The sequence below is a fragment of the Neomonachus schauinslandi genome, chromosome 2 (assembly GCF_002201575.2).
Source record: "Neomonachus schauinslandi chromosome 2, ASM220157v2, whole genome shotgun sequence".
Taxonomy (NCBI): domain Eukaryota; kingdom Metazoa; phylum Chordata; class Mammalia; order Carnivora; family Phocidae; genus Neomonachus; species Neomonachus schauinslandi.
Window position 1 is genome coordinate 68,470,347 of NC_058404.1, and position 22,300 is coordinate 68,492,646.

A 22,300-nucleotide genomic window follows, 5' to 3' on the forward strand; every position below is an offset into this window, starting at 1 on the left:
GAGAGGAAGAAAGAGACCTTCTCCAGGAGATACCTCACCCTTGACCTTCTTTGTATATCTGGCAACCTTGTATCAGGAGCTATAGGAATCTAGGTATCTTAATCAGAATTTTCTTTTGAGTCTACCTTGCTAACATTGGGTTTCCCACCAATTCCTCATCCAGTAAATAGATTAGACTTTCTTCCTTGACATCTACTTCCTCTTCCTTTTCCAGAACTCCCAGATAAGTATTTAATGTTATCTGGTACATGTGATTATTATTGCAGCACTCTGTAATACTCAGTCATATAACATTTTTATCAATTATTCTGAAACATTTCTATGCCTCTAATATCATTTCAGTTCCATGATTACAAATTTCTAACAAAAGGAGCTGGCCAATTAAGACATAGTAATGTAATCAATGAATTCTCAGGAATAAAGTTACTTTTTAACTTGCCCTTTAAGGGCAGAGACTCTGACTAAAATGCTCTAGTAATGCCAACATGTCCCAGGGAGGAACTGATAAGAGATAATAGAATGGGGAAAACTTTAACAAATTTCTAGTTTGTTTTGGACTAAGTATGGCTTTATTATTTTGGGGAGTACAGTTCCAGGGCTGAAAAATCACATATGATCGCTTTTACAAACATATTTCCCAGCCAAATAAAGACTTCAAGATTTACCTACCATTTTGTTTTCTTCTATTATGCTAAATAATTGAGAGTTGACTATATTTAGAATGTTCTTCCAGCATTACTATTCAAAACAATGAACATCGCTATTTATTTTTTCTCTACAGTGCTTACTGAAAGGAATTATTTGGCAACATTATTTTGATTCTCTAGGTAAGATCATTTTATTTATAGCTATGGTCATTTTCTCTTTTGGTAAGTAAAATGCTCAAAATGGGGGCGCCTGGGTGGCTCAGTCGTTGGGCGTCTGCCTTCGGCTCAGGTCATGATCCCAGGGTCCTGGGATCGAGCCCCACATTGGGCTCCCTGCTCAGCGGGAAGCCTGCTTCTCCCTCTCCCACTCCCCCTGCTTGTGTTCCCTCTCTTGCTGTGTCTCTCTCTGTCAAATAAATAAATAAATAAAATCTTAAAAAAAAAAAATGCTCAAAATGAAAATTTAAATGGGTACTATTTTACATTTATCAGACACTATAAAAATTCAATGATGTTCTTTTAGAATAAAGTATATTCAGATGTATTTCAGACTACAGACTAATAAATACAATAAGCACTTAACATTAATTAGTCTAAGTCAAATCTTTGGGTTTATTTATATTAAAATATTTTATCTTTCAAAGACTTCTTTTTTCAGAAGAAAAGAAATAAATTTTAAAAACTTGGTAACACAAGCATCTTAAATTTATCTCTTACTAATATAGAGGTTATCAGTTATCAATCTAATTAAACTTCACGTTTGGTCTCCATATTTTCTCTAGTCTTTTATTAAGTGCTTTTAAATAATGAATATTAACATAATATCATTAACATTTTTCTTTTGCTACCAAGTATTTTCTTTTAATTAGTAATTACTTTTTTACTAGCAAGTTCTTCTGATTCATACTATGATTAATTTACATGACTTCTACATCAATTCCTTACCTTGTATGTATTTAAATAAAAACACTGCATAACTGTATCACATCATCTTTATTAATCTACTTATAATTTCTTTTCATAGTGGATGTTTTACTTCTATATTTTCTGATGAACAGATTATAAAAATATTAATGGAAATTTTAAAATACCATATTTATAGAACACTTTTAATAGAACATATTTATAGAACACCTTATAGAACACCTAGTTATGCAGAGTCCAAACAACCTTTTTTTTTTTTTTTTTTTTTACTAAGCTCTATGTCCAATGCAGGGCTTGAACTCTTGACCCAAGATCAAGAGTCACATGCTCTACAGACTGAGCCAGCCAGATGTCCCAAGTCCAAACAACTTTAAGGAAGATTTATTTTTAATTTCCTGGGGCATGATAACACTAAAAGTAATAGTTCTAACTTAAAATATTATTTATAACTCTAAAAAATGACCTATTTATATAGGCAGAAAAATCTTACCCCAACAGCATATATGTGTTAAGCATAAAATATACATTTTTAATGATATTTTATACCTGGCAGTCATCCACTTTTGTTCTCATTACTCCTTTCATGTATTCTTTGTCCATGGTAGGAGAGACACCAAAACTATTCCCCATACATAATATTTCTGCTTTTCCATCTGGATAAGTTACTTCCACAGAACCATTCAAAATCACTGACCAGGAATCCAGCTAATTCAAAAAAATGAAGACAAGGCAGAAAATCATGGTCATGCAGCTGTAAATGCAAGAATGGTCCCCACAAATGATTTAGCAGATCTTTCACTTTAAAGATGGAATAATCCAAGTAAAATGAACTGTTTACTAAACTCAAAGAACAAGGAATAAAGCAAAGCACAGCCATGTATCTGTGTTTTCCACATGCCTAGCAAAGTACCCATCATTCTGCTCTTTTAATTTGACCTTGGATATTCCTCTCTAAAATGACACAAGGAAAAAGAACTCTTCTGCTCCCCAAAACATATGTAAGCAATATCAAATGATCACTATTGCCTCAATAAGATCATTTTGTCTGACCAAAGGCATATTATGAACATTTAAAGTTACAAAAATCTGAAAAGTTAATACAAAGTATTTCTATCAGTATCATATGAAATATTATAATAAAAAATGGATTTGGAATACTTTGACATAACAATAAGTATATCACAATTCTTGAATTATTCAAATTAATTGTTGCTTATTTTTTAAGAGGAAAACATGAAATTTGATTTTTTGTTTTTTTGCTGTTACTGAGAGACCCTCAAACAGAAACTTTTCCAGTGGTGGCAATGTTCACTGACCTCTTCACCATCATTTAACACTATGGTCCCAGCTCTTTCCACCACTGCGAACACCATCACGGCACAGAGCTCTCGTCTCACCGACATGGTCATATTGGCAAAAGCAGGCAGCTGGTGCATAAATTCTAAGAGTTGTTCTGCAAGGCAAAAGATATCGTAAACATTACAACTTCTTTAAAAAGCAAGCATTCAAAAAGAATGCTCTAGGGTTTTTGTTGTTGTTGTTGTTTGTTTTTTGAGAGAGTGAGAGAGGGAACACAAGCAGGGGCAGAGAGAGGGAGAAGCAGACCTCCCACCAAGCAGAGAGCCCGATGCAGGACTCGATCCCAGGACCCCGAGACCATGACCCAAGCCAGACGCCCAACCGACTGAGCGACCCAGGCGCCCCTCTAGGGTTTTTTTTAAATGTCCTACAAACCTGCCCACTGGAAAATATAATTACTTCAAGTATTGTTAGTATAAAAGTTGGATTTCTTGCAGATACACAAAGAATTGTCACTGTGGAAATGGTGACATTTACCTATTGATTTAGGAACAATAGTATACACTGTAATTCAAATTCTAATGGGAATGAAGAAATTAACAAACTTCAAATGGGAAATTTCTACTGAAAATGAGCTGTGATCTTATTAAGGCTAATTAAAGGATAAAATAAGCTGAAATGAAATAGAGCTCTGAGAATTCTCCAAAAAGTCAATAGGTCTATTCTAGTGCCTTCTGGGCAAGTAGATGTCCAAAACAGCAGAAATAACCACTTTCAATCTAAAGATAGTCCAGGATTTAGAAACCAAAGGATATTTTCTATGAATGAAAACAAATCTATAAAAATAAATCAACTAAAAAAATTTACATTATGTGAGAAATACAAATTGATATATTATTTTTTATTCCACAGATTGGCCAAAAAAGAAAAGTATGATCACTCTTCCTGTTGGCAATGTTGTGGACAAACAGCTTAAACTTTCATACATTTCTAGCTGTTGACAAGACAGATGACTTCATAGTCTTTTCTAGTCCTGTAGTCTCTATTTTTAATTTTCTCTATTATTAGGTAGCTTTACTAATTACTTACTAAGTTCCTTCCTTACTCCTCACCATGGATCTACGAGGCTCGTTTTCTTTCTCATTTCACAGGGAGGGAACAGGCTCCAAGTCATATAATTCGGAGGTGGCAGTGATATGATTCAGGGCTGCCTGCCTCCAAAGCTTCTGCTGGACATTATAGGTAGTGACAAAGAGCGTGAGGTGTATGTCAGACAACATCTGAATACTTATTAGTTATATTACTTTGGGAAAGTTGATTGATTTCCTTAAGCATGTTTCCGTCATTTGCGAAAGAACAATATACAGTTGTGACAATAAAATTAAATAGAGATAATAAAGTCCTTAGCACAGAGTGAATACTCAATAAATAAGAACTGCTATTCTTGTCATTATTATATCATTCAAACTTTTGGCTAAGTAAAAATTCTGGTACGTTTTTCTTGTCCTCACATAATTAAACTGTCCCCATGCACATTCCCTCTATCTGTTAGGATTTAGTGACATATTTTATGTTATTGGGTATACAGTAGTTTGTTAACTGCAAAAACAACACAGAATAGAAAGATATATTCTGTGAAAACATTACATTTCCAGAAGGTCAGACTGAGTGTTTTTCTCTGGCCCAGCTGGGTAATGTCTCTTCTGATTAGACCCTACATCATCCCTCCTGTATAAAACTTTTCATAACACAGGGTGGCTTCGGAATCAGAATAACAATGGTAGGTGGTACCCAGTGTTCTTAGACCTGACCCAGACTGACGTGCCAGGAAATCAATTTACTGCTGCAACCAGCACTTTTTTTTTTTTTTTTGCAACCAGCATTTAAAAAAAAAAAAGAGAATCAAAGCATATCACTTATAGAATACATTCTGTTTAGTGAAACTTTTATTTCTGGAATGAGTAGGTGCGTTTGTGTCATGCCATATCTATTTCTGGGGACAGCGATAAAGCAATTTTTAATACCACTTCAAGAGGTACCCATATCTATTATATATGGGAGGTAAGAATCATTGCTTTACAAATGTCCTGACCTTTTGATCTGAAACATAAAGGCAAATGTATAAGCCCTGGTCCTCTGACTTGCATGTCACTGTTCTGCAGTTATCAGCTCTGTTTTCTTCAAGCTATCAGTCCCTTACCCCTCACCATAAGGTATTAGAATATTATCTATAGAACACATATTTTGCTTTTTTTCCCCCTTCCCTACTGATACTAAATTTCCTTGGACAAATGAAGATTTATGGTCTTAAGAAAATATGAGACCAGAAGTTGTCAGAAATGTTTTAAATTTAACATAATATGTTTAGGCAACAATAAATCAAATTACAACTACATGTATGATTAAAGAATATGAAGCATATGAATATGAAGTATAAAAATATATTCAGCTAGGGGCTCCTGAGTGGCTCAGTCGGTTAAGTGTCTATCTTCACCTCAGGTCATGATCCCGGGGTCCTGGGATCAAGCCCTGCATCTGGCTCCCTGCTCAGCGGGGAAACTGCTTCTCCCATTGCCACCCCCCCCAATACTCTCTCTTGCTCTCTCTCAAAATAAATAAATAAAATCTTTAAAAATAATATTCAACTAATACTTGTTATAATGATTTGAAGTGCTTTGCATTGACACTGTTCTTGCTTTTTGGAAGATTCCTGCTCCATTAGTGGGTCATGAAATCAAGTTGATATATGAGTAATGACTAACATTAAAAAAAAATATGACAGGATAGAAAATACCTGAGCATCACATATAATATAAATAATAAAAAGATAGAAAAGATGCAATTATAGTAATGTACATGATTCTTCAGGCTCAGTTGAAAAACTAAAAATAAATAAATGCTTAACCAGATGGCATCTAAGAGTTGTTGAGACTCTCAAAGATTCAATAATGGTACTGCTGGTTTTATAGTAACTTCTGTTTATTACACTGGAGAATTAGAGCAATTAAAAAAATTAAAAATTTTGGGGTTCCTGGGTGGCTCAGTCGGTTAAGCGTCTGCCTTCGGCTCAGGTCATGATCCCAGGATCCTGGGATCAAGCCCCACGTCAGGCTCCCCACTCGGCAGGGAACCTGCTTCTCCCTCTCCCTCTGCCTGCTGCTCTGCCTACTTGTGCTCTCTCTCTCTCTGTCAAATAAATAAATAAAATCTTTTTAAAAAAATAATAAAAAAATAAAAAATAAATTAAAAAATAAAAAATTTCTATCACTAACCTTCAAAAAATAAATAAATATAAAATGAAGCATTTGGCTGTCAGGACTCAACATAAGCTCTGGTAATGCCACAGGAATCACACAGAGGTAAGGAATTCAGAACCTGGGGTGAGTAATAAGATAGTTTCTAGGACATGGAAAGAAGCAGCCATGGATTGGAGAAGCAGGACTACTTTCTTCTATATTGCTTGGAAAAATCTATTAGAATAATACATTAATTAAAACTATTTTATTTTATAGGAAAGGAATATTTCTGTTTATGAAAAAAGACATTTTTTAAAACTTTTTTCTAGTCAGTGTGGCATACAGAAAAGCCAGATAACCAATTTATAGACACCACAAGCTACGTCAGTATAGAAATTATCTTATTTGCTTTGGCTTAATTTTGTATAAGAAATTATTACTATTAAGTTTTTTTTTTTTTAATCTGTGCAGGTTTTTTGGTGGTATATTGAAGGGGAGAAAAAAAGAATTCTTTGGAAGGGATCTTGGAAGTAGGTCTCTACCTTATGTGTCAAGGCATCAAAACAAAAAATTAAATTCACAACCATTCAATAATTGAGGGCCTACAAAGTTATGAGTTGGAGAGCAGAAATCAATAAAGTCCCTTCCTTCAAAGCACTGAAACAAACAAAGCATTGAACCACACCCAAGAATCTATGGGAATCCAAAGGCAAATTTTTTTTAATTCTTGCAGTTTTTAAAATAAGATCAAATATTAGCAATTTCATTTGATTCAACTTAGATCCCCCTCCCACCCAGACACACCATTCCTTCCCTTTTTTGTGGGGGTAGAGGAAGGTGGTTAGGAAGAGAGGCATCCAGAGAAAGCATCAATTATGTAGAAGTTTGTAGTTTATATGAAAGGTGTCTATTGTAACTAAATACTGGAGGACCAGTTAGATTTAACAAGAGTAAAAGCAAAAGAGCTAAAGAGTTCTCACATGTGGTTCTGTTTTGAGGAGTCAGAATATAAGATCTTACAAGATCTCTTGTAGACCACTCATTAGGCCTTATCTTTAATAATAATGGTTTATTATTTTAAACAAAAGTATATTTGATAGAAGAATCAGAATCATCGCTGCTTATAAGTGAATTGGTATTCAAGTAAATGTTATTCACTGGAGATCAATAAGCCCATTAAAAAAAAAAGATAGCTTTGTATTCTTTTGTAGGAATCAGCATAGCTTTTGCTTTCCAGAAATTGTGGAAAAGAAAGCTTCTTAGATATGAAGTGAAAATTTTAAATTTCCAGGAATGACATATTTAATAATCATTATTTTCTTCCATAACTGTACTAAAATGAACATATTCAAAAAGATGATACATTAACTTACAAAAGAATAATTTCCACATCAATCTGTTCATAAGCAATGTTCAATCTAATTTAAAAAACCTATGAACAAGGATTTTGGATTAAGATGGCAAACTGAACACACTTCCAATTTCACTTTCTCTTTAAAACTACAATAAAAAGATTTTTGAAAAGAAGTCAGCAAGGACAAAGAGAATAGGACAGTGAAGTACAACTTAGGATGCATGTGTATGTGGTATCAGACATGAGAGAGTGAAACCCAGTATTTTCAGCAGGTAAAACAGAACCACTCTCAGAACCCTCCAAAGACTTATGAACTACTAACACCTCTGGAATGGGAGTAGAGGTGGTAGAGAATGAAATGGGCTGGAGTCAGGGATGGACATCTGTGAAGCCATTAAGTCCCCTCCTCTGGCAGAAATTATCCAGAAAGGATTAACACAGAACACATTCTTTACTGGGGGCCACAGACACAGGTGGCTTCCTCTTTTCACTTCCTTCAGGTCTGAGCCCTGGAAAAGGGCATTACCAGCCACTCCTTCCTAAAACAGGTTCCTGTTCAGTTCATTCCCCAACCTCTATCACTCCCTAATCCCCACTTTATTCTTCAGAAGGCAAAAGAGCAAGGACCTTACCTGCCTTGCTCCCCACTGAGTTGCCAGGACCTAAAAACATGTTCAGTACATCAAAGGCACTCAATCGCATTAGCCGAATGAATGAATGGTTACCAACACATGATATTCACCTTAAATACTTAGCAATTCCTATAAATTTTAAAATTATATTTTAAGTGTCTAATACTAGTTGTTGGTTTTTCATCCTTAATTTTCTAGCATATGTATATAGTGTAAGTGGTAAAAGATTTTCTTCATAATGTTTGTTTCCCTCAAAACACATTCAACTGGCCACTCATAACTACGCCCATACTATCCTATATCTAACCCCAATAGATCCAGTTCTTCGAATTTGTCTTCAAATATATATTGGCCCAAAAAGAGTTGGCAGAGTGGTAGGACAGATAATCTGGGCTCAGCCAAAGATGGTTACAGATTGCAGGCCTGTGGTGGAGAGAAGACGCTCAACAGAAGTTGCCCTGACTCCTAGTATTCTACGGAAGAAGCCGGCGTGCAGAAGGCATACTCAAACACTAAACCATTATTACACAGTCCACTCTTGCTCTAATAGGAGAGTGGGTAAAGGGAACTTCAGGGATGGGGAAAACAGATATAAAACCACTTAGATTTCTAACCTTAGGGTGCACTTAAAGTCTCAACAACCCACAGCTCAGAGGCTGCTAACTTGACATTTCGTAGCCGTCTTTCCCTCAGTCCCATCTTTGTGTGGAACCACAGAAGCAAACACAATTTTACCAATTGTCATTGACTAGTATTTACATACAGAAAACATGAGCTTAATAGGAATAGTGCTCACAAGAAACATAATAGAAGTAACACTATTTGGAAGACTACTTTTAATTTTTTTTGGTCATAAAGTAAACTACGAAAGGGCTATGGGGAAGGGTTGTATTAGGAAGTTTTATTATTTGTAGACTCCAGAACATAACTGAATAAAATTGATTTTATTTTCAAACTTTTTCCAACAAATGCCACTTACTGTTTATGCAAGGGAAATTTATAAATTAATAACTTTTTAAAGCTTACTATTCTTGGGCTCTATTTTATCAGATCATTTTACCCTAAATTTTTAAAACTGCTCTTCGGTTCATTTTGCCATCCAAACTTACCAATGTCATCATCCGTCCTGTCAATTGGATCCTTCTCTAGACAGTCTCTCACAATGTCCCTACTCATCAGAGGATCTGATGCCCTCTCAATGTCTTCTTCATCATCGTCATCCTCAGAATCCACTGCTGTTTCTGGCAACCCACTCAGGTCCATATCACCAGCCTCACTTTCTGTGGCCTTAAAAGAGACCAAAACAATTTTTTAACTGTTTTAAGTAAATCTTTTGTAGTCAAAGGAAATAAGAACAAATCTAATTTGAAATATTCAAATTTTAGTATATTAACTTGTCTATAACTAAGCATGTATTCAATATCAAGAAATATTAATGCACCAGGCACTATGTAAAAGGAATTATTTCAACAAAATAGGAGTGAATTTATCTCCTATTACATTTCTAGTTAGGATTAATGATCTTATCTCAATAATTCTGATTTCTTTTCTGAGCTGTCATATGTACTTGAAACAGTAGACTAAAGAAAAAGATAGTGTTTGTTTTTACTCCATTTTTCAAAGAGAATGGCTTAAGCTAAGAGCTTAAGGGTAACACATGATTTTGAGCAATTCCTTCCCCAAAAGAATAGGTGTGAACTTATTAATGCCAAGAAGACGGAACAACTTCTTTCCTATTAGATGGTCTTTATGGAAAAGTGAATCATAAATCAAAGGTAACTTGATAAGTACGTGAACAAAGCATTTAGTGTGACTATCCTAATGTCCACTCTCCAATTATAAATTACCAAAAAATATTAAAAGACCATATGCCTACAGGTAATACATTCTTTCTTCATTCCTCAACACAGGTGACTGTATCACCAAATTTCAAGTAATCAAGATATACTCTAGTACTTGAATGTTTTCTTAGTCACTAGAGTCACAGATTTCAAAATGATCTCTTTTGTTGGGCGATCTCAAGGCTAGAAGAGTTATCCTATTTAGGTCATTCTATAGCCTGTTGTGATTATCATCTCAATAATACATATAAATGTTATCATATTGGCCTTACCTTACATTCTATACCCAGAATTCACCATTTAAGCATAATAAGAATGAATTCAATTAAATATTACTGTGTAAGTCTTAAACATCACAAACATGTTTTGCCAGATTTATTAAACTTTTGAAAACACTTTGTTTTAAAATGATTAACTTTGTGGAAAACATGTATTATAAAGTTTACTAACTTTGGATAACTTGCAGTCCACATGGTTTTCAAAGACAATAGAAACCTTATTTTTAAGAATAGCCAAAAACACATTAAAAATGAAAGATAAAAACATAAAATGTTGAGCCTGATCATCATCACCATCATCATCTAACACCAATACTTACAATGTGCCAGGAACTGCTCTGTTTTATATATATATATTAGCTCATTTAATCCTCAAAACAATCCTATGAAGTAAGTGCCATTATTGACTTTTATTATTATTCAAACATTCGGGTAAAGAGAAATTATTTTTCCAAGGTCATGTTGCTGATAAATTGCAGAATCAAAATTAGAACCCAGGAATTCTGACTCTACAGTCTTAACCAAACCTAATCTGTCTCTTTATAAGATACTTACATATGATTGTGGCTTATAGAAGGATCTATACTTTTTCTGTAATTTAGCTTACGTCAATATTTAAAGAAAATTTTTATTATTTTCTTATCAACAGAGTTTTACTCTTCTCAAGTATTTTCCCTTGGTTTATACTGTCAAACATAAGATTTAATCCTACCTTTCAAAGCAATACAAACAGGTGTTACTATTTTCTAAAGTTTAACAAAAAGAATTTTAATCACATGTTTAATTCTTCAGGTACAGTTTCCTGAACTAAAATACATACATGGTAAGAAAAACTTAAGGGGAAAATAAGTGAAGACAGAATACCTAATGAAGACAGAATAATTAAAAATGGAAAAACCTAATGTCTACAAAAGCTCTAAGCAATGGCCTTAATAAATATTACTGCTGGGGTTAAGACCATTATCAGCAGAGGTGCTCTAGGCAGGAGAGCAGTAAAACCACAGAATTAATTGTGGCACACTCAGAAACACATCTCCTAATTTAAATTCAGAATTCACAGAATTGTCTCTAGACTGTAGAATGAAACTGAGGTAGAGCTTGATATGATGTAGTATGCCAAGACTATGATCAGAGAAATTAGGCCAACCCTGTTATTATCACTACCTTATTTCTGAAGTCTAGAAATGTGACAATGTGCTAATGCTTGCTATGTTTACATTTTCACCCCAGTTTCATCTTAACATTGAAGATTATTATTTATCACCTTATATTCTCAAATATACAATCAGTCCTCTATATATTCTTTAATATGAGCCTGGAGTGAAGAAGGGACACTAATGGAGACAGAAATAAATAACAAAACAAAAAAATAACTTCTAAGAAATACAGTTATATGGCTTACAGTTTTTCTTTAATTTTTAAACATCTACCATACGGTAAGAGATATTTCACACCATCCCAAAGAAATCATTACTGTCATTTACATGAATTATATGTAAATCTTAAATAGAAGAAAAAGACTTTTTTTTTCTTACAGTAAGCTCTATGCCCAACATGGGACTTGAACTCATGACCCACGACCCTCACGACCCCAACATCAAGAGTGGCATGCTCTAATGACGGAGCCAGCCAGGCATCCCAGAACAAAAAGACTTTTAAATGGGAATTGGATTAATCTCTTCAAAAATGAAACCTCTACCCCACTTGTGTATATGATCATTAGTTGTTTTCTATTATGTGTATTCCATTCTTAAACAAATTATTCATGAAATAACATTCACTAAACCAGTAACTTATTTTTTAAGATAAATATTCATTATATTTTAAAATACTACAGAATTCCCTTTTTTTTTTTTTAATCTTTAAGTAAGCCCTAGGCCCAATGGGGGCTTGAACTCACGACCCTGAGATCAAGTGTTGCATGCTGTACTGAGTGAGCCAGCCAGGAGCCCCTACAGAATTCCTTTTAATCATACCTTTTAAATAGAACTTGATAAACAATTTTTTAGGAGTCTACTAATTCCATAATATTACTGTTTCATGAACAATGAAATGTCTGGAAACTGGAGTTAAAAATTTAATGAACAAACACCAACTGGTCTACAGGAGAAGTGTACTAAGCTTAGGAGTGCCTGGAACCTAGTAGTTACTGAATTTACACTTGCCAAATGAACAAACATAGAGTTTAGTTATTCAAATCTCAGCGCTACCATTTATAATGTGACTTTAGCAAAATTACTTAACCTCTATGAACCTAGTTTTATCAGTAAACTAGAGTTATATCTTCCCACTCATAGGACTGTTCTTGACTCAAATAAGGAGAAAGAAAAGAAAGCTTGTTACAGGCTACTTCAAAAGTCAGTCCCTTCCTGGGGTACCTGGGGGACTCAGGTCATGATCCTAGGATTGAACCCCATGTCGGACTCCCTGCTCAGCAAGGAGTCTGCTTCTCCCTCTTCCTCTGCCCCTCACCCCATTCATGCTCTCTCTCTCTCTCAAAGAAATACGAAAATAAAATAAAATAAAATAAAATCTTTATATAAAAAAAGCCCCTTCCTCAAGGGGACACATTTTTTAATATCAGCACTGGCTTATCTTTACCTCTTCCCACCCCAGTAATGAAGCTTGCACACAATTTATATTGGCAGAATTTTCAAAAAAACCAAAACTCTGTTAAATACTGCAACCTCTTACTGTAAAAAATGTCTCAGGCTAATTGCAACTATTAAATTCCGGCTAAATGGCTCATACAATAATTATAAAAACAGTGATCCTACATTGAATGACTACCATGTAGCTAGTACTACATTTGATGCTTTTAATACATAATCATCTTCACATCAATTCAGCAAATTAGGATTATTACTCCTACTTTGCAGATGAGAAAACACTAGGAAAATCAAATAAATTGTTCAATGTAAACAAAACCAAACCTAGTGATTGTACTGGGACTTAAAATCAGGTCTGACCAATACAAACTAGTAAAATACTCTGCACTATAATACTGTGCCCAGTTTTCTCAATAGACTGTCTTCATAAAGAAAATAGTTAAATCATTAATCATCAGGGAAAAGCAAATCAAAAACCAAAGGTAAGATATTACCTTACACCTGTCAGAATGGCTAGACTCATAAAGACAAAAAATAACAAGTGTTGGTGAGGATGTGGAGGACAAAGGAACCCTTGTGCACTGTTGGTGGGAATGTAAATGTGAAAAACACTATGGGGGTTCCTTAACAAATTAAAAATAGAAATACCATATGATCCAAATATTCTACTACTGGGTATTTACCCAAAGAGAATGAAAACACTAATTCAAAAGGATACATTCAACCCTATGTTTATTGCAGCATTATTTACAATAGCTAAGATATGGCAGTAACCCAAGTGTATATCTATAGATGAGTGGATAAAGAAGATGTGAAGTGCACGCGCGCGCTCACGCACGCACACACACACACACACACAGGTATTATTCAGCCGTAAAAAGGAATGAGATCTTGCCTTGCCATTTGTGACAACATGGAGGGATCTATAGGGTATTATGCTAAGTGACTTATTTCAGTCAAAGAAAGACAAATACCACATGATTTCACTTATATGTGGATCTAAAAAACAAAACAAATAAACAGACAAAAAGCAGAAATTGACTTATAAATACAGAGAACAAACTGATGCCTTCCAGAGAGGGAAGGGGGTTGGAGGATGGTCAAAATGGGTGAAGGGGATGGGAGATACAGGCTTCCAGTTATGGAATGAATAGGTTAAGAGAATAAAAGTTACAGACAGTATAGGGAATATAGTCAATAGTACTATAATAACATTGTATGGTAGCTATACTAGTGGTAAGCACAGCATAATTTATTGACTTGTGGAATCACTATGTTGTACACATGAAGCTAATGTAACAATGTAACACTGTCAGCTATACTAAAAAATAGTTAAAATATAATAAAGCAATGAAATGTTTTCTGCTTTGCTAAGTCATAAAACAAAATTTTAAATATATCTATTTATGTATAAACATAGATAAAATGCTTGCTATTTTCTAGCTTCCTCCAAACTATAATATTACTAAGATTAATGCTAGTCTTTAAACCCTTTTATTCTAAATAAAGATAAGCACACGAGCACTCTATATTTAAAAATTATCTGATTATATGTGTCTCAGGAGCAAGAAGGAAGATTTACCTAAATTATAGATTTAGATGTACATTATAGTTAAATAATAATATTCTCAAAAAAACTAGTAGTATTTTCAGATCAATGCCAAAAGCTCTATGATTTACTGAAATCAAAAGGAACTACATATATTGTATTATGAATACAGTTCTTAAGAGATTATTTTGCATTTTTAAAGGATATCAAGAAAATGAACAGAGGAAATATTAAATGCCTAAAGCTCCAGTGAAGCATTAATTTAACTAACATTAATTTATTTAACTAAAATAAAAATAACTACTACATATATTTTATCATCAAGTACTCAAAAATCATTTATGAAAAAAAGTTTTTCCAATATCGCCATGGTTAAAAGAGTTGCTTAATAAGCATTCTTGATGTAAATCAATTTTGTGCAGAATTTCGAACATACATATTTAACCCAAATAGTATCTAAGTCAGACCTTGACATAAATTTAGGTTAGAAGAAGGTTATAGTGAATGCTTAATGCTGATGATAATTTAACCGAGACAACAAGTGAGTAGGAACTACCTACAAAACCATATATATGTAGAAAGTATGAAAATATATTTGGAAATAAGTATAATGCTTGCTATAAGGATAGTTTGTATATTATAAGTTATGCTGTTCCTAATTTTACACATCAATTTTTTTATTTCAATATAGGCTTTAAAAATATATTTATGCCTAAAAAACAGGAACAATTTTACAGCTTAGTATAAATTGTTAGGTTTCTTTCCAAAAACTATAATCGTAACAGGTGTAATAACATCTATCTGTAAATATTTATTGTAAGTAAAAAGTCTGTGCTAATTTGACAGGAAAATATCATATTTAATCCTCATATACTCAATTACTAATATATTTTGAAATACTTTATTTAAGGTACAGATATCTACATGTACTCTTTTGCAAATTACCTACTCTTGTATTTTGAATATTGTTATATGGTGAGCTGAGTATTTTTCTTATTAATTTGCATAAGTGAGTTGTATTCTGACTTTATTTTTTTAAATTTTTTTGTATTTTTTTTGTATTCTGACTTTAAATCTTTGTCTCAAATGGTCTTTTAATTATTAAATTTTTTATTATTATACCATTAAGAGTTTGCTAACTCTTTAGTTTATCTGGAATTTAATCTTAGTTATGATATAAGGTGAGACTACAGAGGTGCTTGGGTAGCTCAGTCGGTTAAGCGTCTGACTCTTGGTTTTGGCTCAGGTCATGATTTCAGAGTCATGAGATCGATCCCTGCGTCGGGCTCTGTGCTCAGCATGGAGTCTGCTTGAGATTCTCTGCTTCTCCCTCTCCCCCTGCCTGCATTCTTTCTCCCTCTTTCTCATAAATACATACATACATACATACATACATTTTAAAATAAAATAAATAAAAAAATAAAGTGAGACTATAAAGTGACTCCCCCACCCTAAAGATCATTTACTGAATAATCCATCACATTCTTCATTGATTTGTGAGGATTTCTCTATTACATATTATGTACTTACACATGAATTCCATTTTACTTGATGTCTCTGTTCTATTGATCTATTTTTGAACAACTGTTTCCAGTCCACCAAGCTACTGCTCTGATACTCACACTATGTAGCCAGGATCTTATCATGGCTAGAATTGCACTGTCTCATATAAACAACTTAGGCATTCTGTTTTCTACTGCCAACAAACTCCTACTTTCAACTGCTTCCGTCTGCTTCCAAGATAACCCTTTTTCAACTTAAGCATGACCTTCAGTCTGCAAGACTCTACCACCTTCTATGTCTAGCTTTCACCCCTCCAGCTTGTAAGCTCTAACATTTCAATCACATTCATTCAACACACCTTTACCGAATGCCCACAATTTCCTGGCCCTAAAGAGAAAATGGGGATGAGACAGAGAAGTTCCCTATCTTCTTGAAGCTGTCATCTTAGTAAGCAGACAGAACAACACAGAAAGCAATAATCAGGGCGCCTGGGTGGCTCAGTCGTTAAGCGTCTGCCTTCGGCTCAGGTCATGATCCCAGGGTCCTGGGATCGAGTCCCACATCGGGTTCCCTCCTCGGCGGGAAGCCTGCTCTCCCTCTCTCCCACTCCCGCTGCTTGTGTTCCTGCTCTCGCTATCTCTGTCTCTGTCAAATAAATAAATAAAATCTTTTTTTTTTTTTTAAAAAAGAAAGCAATAATCATTTCAAAGTCTAAACAAAAGGACTAGCCAGGGAAGAAACCAAAATGTAGGACCTACTTTTCAGAAAGTAGTAAGGAAAGAACTCTCTGCAAAGATGGTACTTAAAAATGAAGGCAGAAAAGGATCAACCTAGGAGAAAACATTCCAGGCAGAAGGCATGCAAAAACAAAGCTCAGTAGTTAAAAAGAGGTTGGCATGTTGCTTCATCTGTCTTTGTGTTACACTCATTTAACAAAACTCCAGGACTGGGTAAAGCCAAGTCTTTGCTTTCTTTTTGCTTGCTGTAGGAAAAAAAAATACTTAACAGGACAGAGGGAAATCACTCTGTATTTGCACCATCTCAACTGAGCTTCCATTACTCTAGTCAATTTGCTCTCCTACTCCCTGAAACTTCTATTTCAAAACTTCTCTCACCCTTGCCAATCCTCTCACTCTCAACAAATGAACTCACTTCTTCAGAGAGAAAAATTGGAGCCATGAGAGAGAAACGTGCTCAACTCCCAAACTCCCCACTCCAAACCCACCATGATAAATATGTACCTTTTAAAACAGAGGAAGGTTTCTCTTCTTAAAGCTAGTTATTCCACTTTGCTCTTGAATTCCCTTCTTCCCACCCTCTCAGAAATATTATTCTACCCTTTTCTCTCTGGTACACAGCATTCAATTTCAGTCTCTCTGTGCCCATCTTGTAAGCATTTATACTCACTTCAATATGACAACTTTCTGACTTAGGAGAAAGTTCTCCTAAGTCAGAAGTATACAAAGATTAAATGGACTGCCATGGGAGATAGTTGTCCATCCCTGGAAATGTTCAAGAATAAACTGGATGCTTCACTGACAGAAAAGCAGTAGATTAAGTCAGTCAGAGAAAGACAAATACCATATGATTTCACTCATATATGGAATTTAAGAAACCAAACATAAAAATTGGGGAAAGAAAAAAAAAAAAAGGAGAGAGGGAGGCAAACCATAAGAGAGACTCTTAACTATAGAGAACAGACTGAGGGTTGCTGGAGGGCGGGGAGGGGGGGTGTGATGGGCTAAATGGGTGATGGGTATTAAGGAGGGCATTTGTTGTGATGAGCACTGGGTTTTGTATGTAAGTGATGAATCACTAAATTTTACCCCTGAAACTAATATTACACTCTATGATAACTAACGATAATTTAAATAAAAACTTGAAACACTGAAAAATAAATAAAACATAAAAAACAAATAAAAAGAAAAAGAAGAAAAAATAAAAAAGAAAAGAAAAGCAGTAGAGGACTCAAATACAAGATTGGTCACTGACCCAGGTGCATCTGTCAGGTTCCTTCTCAACCTAAGAATTTCTGATTTAAAGATAATCGAAATGGTCTATTGGGGATCTTTATTAAATGTTAAGTTTTGTATAGCTAGTAACAAATCCTCAGATATACCTATGGATTTTTCCTTATGAGGGGTATAAACTTAACAAGGCTACATGCCTACCATCAAATTTGAAATGAATAGCCTTGAAACTCAACTAAAATGAAGCAAAATACACAGGGACCCTCTATTCCATCTATATACCCCAAGATAAAGTTAGGCTGCAGGCAGACCATGTCAGAGCAATTTGGAGTTCTCACCCACAGTCTAGATTCTCAGACATTCCATAACATCAAGAATTTCCTCATGAACTTATCCTAGCCTACTCAAGGTTTAAACACATAAAGCTAGAATTCCCTTCAGAATATGCCTCAATAAATTATTTGAACAACTTACTTCATTCTTGTTATAAATTTGCCTTCTAGGAGTTCCATTCAGGTTTGTATATACTATAACCTCAAGCTGTGTTTCCACCGCAGCTCTTTAAAGTGTACAATCATCTCAAAGTTTAGAAGACAAGGGCTCTATCATGATATTTCAGTTACTATAAAGCACAGCTTTTAGTTATACTGTTCATTGTTTTAGGATAAGGGATACTCGAGTAAATGTTTTAAAAAATCAACTTCTAAAAATAGGCAGTACCGGCTGGTGGAGGGAGGAGAGCAAAGTTACCCTTATTCACCACCTTCTCCTCCTCTAACATTTGAAAAATGGGATTACTTCCTAAAAATTTTATTATAAGTTAACACTTATTATAAGGTATTGATCTTTGCATTTGATATTCTATCAAAGGAGAATTTTTTTAAAGTTACCTTAAAGAGCCAGATAATATTTCTTACTGCAAAATACTAAATTCTTAATCAGCCAAAAATCTACAAATAATTGTATTTGTGTCTTTTGATTATTAGGCAGTAAGCTCTTTACAATACCCCTAAATTATAGGAAAATGTATACCTATTACCTCCTTCAAACAAAACTATTTCCTAAGATCTACTAAATTTAGAAGTTAAATATTTTTGTCCAGAGGGTATTCTGTTTACTTCTAGTATTCTTTTTTTTAAATAGAAAGTTAGCACTGCCTGAATATTTCAATGTCCCTAAAACTATAATGTTTCTAAAGAAAGGTACTTTTACGGTCATCTCATTCACAATTCCTAAGAAGTCAAGAATTATACCTTGTAAAGTGAGTACTATGTTCTTTTTATTTGAAACCATCCAAAATCCGATATTAGTAGTATTTATTTAAAGACCTCTCCACAAACAGACCTTTTTTGCATTATTTTAGTCATTATTTAGTCATTAATTTAGTCCCAAGCCAGTGAACTCTTCCTTAACAATTAAAATTATTTTGTTTTTAAAACAGTTATGGAATTCCACAGTTCTAGTTTCTTTTCTATCCATCGGTATCATAAAAATTTATTTTATAAACATAATCTATACATAGTTTAGAAATGCAAAAAAAAATAACCCAATGATTTAATAATAATCTCAAGATTTTAATAAGAAAAACTTACTATATAGCATAATTCTGCAGTTTTCTCCTACAGTTCTGAGAAAGAATCAAAAATTTAATACTACAGTCAAATTTATAAAATATTTAGTCAAGAGAAATATCTCCATTGTAACCACTCTATTTAAAACTCTGATAATTGGTAATAACAGAGGTAAATACAATTAGACAGTAGTTCTACTTCCTGAAACAAACATACTATAACATTAACATTTTATGTACCTGTACACATAATATAGACATATATATTTACTTTATAGATCCTATCAATTAAGAATCATAAAACTCCTTGGAATACATAAAAATGAAGCAAATGACAAGGAAAACACTTTCTTACCTGGTAGATATCAGAAAGACTGCTGCTTCCAGAATCACTAGTGATACTACATCCTGAATGGCTAGAAGAAACGTGCGTCACCTGTGGGTGGAGACTATCAGTAAGGTGTAGTTTTGTGAAATCTGCAGGAAGCTATGGAAGGAGCAGGAGAAACAGGATTACAATTTGAATCAAGAACTCTTAAGACATTGAAACATTTTATTATACTCTATCCATACCATTTACCCAAAAGTACTAGGAAAGATCTTTCATTTTTCAAGTTCACAAATTACCAAATGTTGTCCTATGTATCAAAAATCACAAAATAAATTCTTAAAGTTTAGGGACATTCATTGAATCTTAACACTACGTTCAATGTTTAAAGAGGTGGGTTTAAAGAGGTGGGTTAAAGAGGTGCTCACTTGGGTGAGCAATTAATTCAGTGAGTGACAACTTTCTAATTACACATCACTGAGGAAATTATTCTATTATTCATTAGCCCCACAAATACAACTTTGTAGCAAGAACTAGCTTAAACAAGAAAACAGATTTGAGGTTCTTATATGCTCAAATACTATTTAGAAGTAAAGAAAAGGGGTGCCTGGGTGGCTCAGTCGGTTAAGCAGCAGACTCTTGATTTCGGCCCAGGTCATGATCTCAGGATCCTGAGATCCATCCCGCGTGGGGCACTGGGCGTGGAGCCTGCTTAAGATTCTCTCTCTCCTTCCCCCTCTGCCCCTCCGCACCCCCTGCTCATGGGCCCTCGCTCTCTCTCTCAAAAGAAAAAAAAAATGAGCATTTTAGAATTGACAAAATGAACTGTTATACAAGTAAATGTCCTAGGCTCTATGAAGAAAACAGAAAAGAATGCCTTCAAAGAACTTAGACTTGAGAAAGTTATGGACAACATTTACCTATCTATACACATACACATACATATCAATTTTCTATTTGTTCATGTTTAAACCCTAAATAAAAAAGCTTCTATGGAACAGATTCACTAAGTATCCCTCAAGTGCTTCTACGATTCCCCCATATAACAGAGAAAATGTATTGAAAAAGAAAATATCCATGGGTGGTCTGGGTGGCTCAGTTTGTTCAGCAGTGGACTCCTGATTTTAGCTTGGGTCATGATCTCAGGGTCCTGGGATTAAGCTCTGCATCGGGCTCCACACTCAGCAGGGAGTCTGCTTGAAGATTCTCTCTCCCTCTCCCTCTGTCCCTCTCCCTGTTCTCTCTCAAATAAATAAATCTTGAAAGGAGAAAACATCCATATATTTTTCCATTCAACAAATATTTATTGAGTCTTTTTCCTGTTACTATGTGCTAGTCAATGAATGAGACACTAAGAAAACATGCCTTAAGAATCTTATACTCTTATAAGTTATTACCAGTTCTTTTGAATTAAAAAAAGGGCACTATTTATACTATCCCACTTATTATACTATTGGCCAGTAATACACTTGGCATTTCAAAATATAGGCTGACATCATGCAATACTGGTAACATTTTCTATGTCCTCCCTACATACTGATTCTATTTAGCTGTTGAATAATAATAAAAAATATTAAAATAAAACCTAAATAAGAGTTTATCTTAGCAACATTCCCTTTTCTCCTTTGATCTCATCCCTTCTCCCCTTCCCAAAACAAGATGCCATTCCATAGATTAGAATAAATTTCTCAAGGGAGGTGATTTCCCAAGGGAGTTTTATGACAATGACCAATGAATTTTAATACCTCAAAGTTTCCAACAAAGAGGCAAAATGTATTTATATCCCACAATCATTCAGATCTGACTCAACAAACAGACTATGATATTTAATAATGTTAAATACCGTCTGTACAGAAATATTTTTGACTTCATAAGAGACAAGGTAAACAAAGAAAAGGCTTAAAAATAAAGTTATTAGGGGGCATCTGGGTGGCTCAGTCAGTTAAGCATCTGCCTTCAGCTCTGGTCATGATCTTGGGGTCCTGGGATGGGGCCCTGCATCAGGCTCCCTGCTCAGTGGGGAGCCTGCTTCTCCCTCACCCTCTGCCACACCCCCCCTGCTCATGCTTTCTCCCTCTCTCTTTCAAATAAATAAAATCTTTATAAAAAAAATAAAGTTATTAGGAGGTATATGATTAGATGCCAAATAAATGGACAAAAAAAACATGTTGGAGGAACTCAGAGAAGTGAGCTGTTTACTCAAATGTGTGAAATCATTGCAAACGTGACATATCTCACTAAGGGTGTTGTTTTTTAAAAACCTGATTAATTGAAGATGCTGTGAAATATTAGATAAAATTTAGGAAAATAACAACTCCCATATAAGGAATAGATAGGTGAATAATTCTAAGTTGAGAATTTATATATATATTTATCCACAATGTAGAATGGTGAAATATTTGCAGGATTTCTTCAGGAACAATTTGAAGACAGAAATCTGCCAAGATGTACTAATGACTATGATTTTGCATGTTGTTAAGTGATAGATATCAGATATTAAAATGTGTCCAAAACCAGGATAAATATCCTTCATCGTCTACACTTCCATTTCATTCAGCCA

The 22,300-nt window shown here is 34.3% G+C and overlaps 1 protein-coding gene across 5 annotated transcripts in view; it reads right to left on the reverse strand.

The window, feature by feature from the left end:
• Positions 1 to 22,300, reverse strand: part of RAPGEF2 (Rap guanine nucleotide exchange factor 2) — a 242,243-nt gene that overhangs the window by 39,656 nt on the left and 180,287 nt on the right. For all 5 annotated transcript variants that reach the window (XM_021698714.2, XM_044912856.1, XM_044912859.1 and 2 more), the window contains 4 exons: positions 19,768 to 19,899; positions 9,202 to 9,379; positions 2,888 to 3,024; positions 2,118 to 2,276 (listed from right to left, as the gene is read on the reverse strand). In XM_021698714.2, the coding sequence (XP_021554389.1) occupies positions 2,118 to 2,276; positions 2,888 to 3,024; positions 9,202 to 9,379; positions 19,768 to 19,899 (606 nt within the window). The remainder of the gene's footprint in view (positions 1 to 2,117; positions 2,277 to 2,887; positions 3,025 to 9,201; positions 9,380 to 19,767; positions 19,900 to 22,300) is intronic.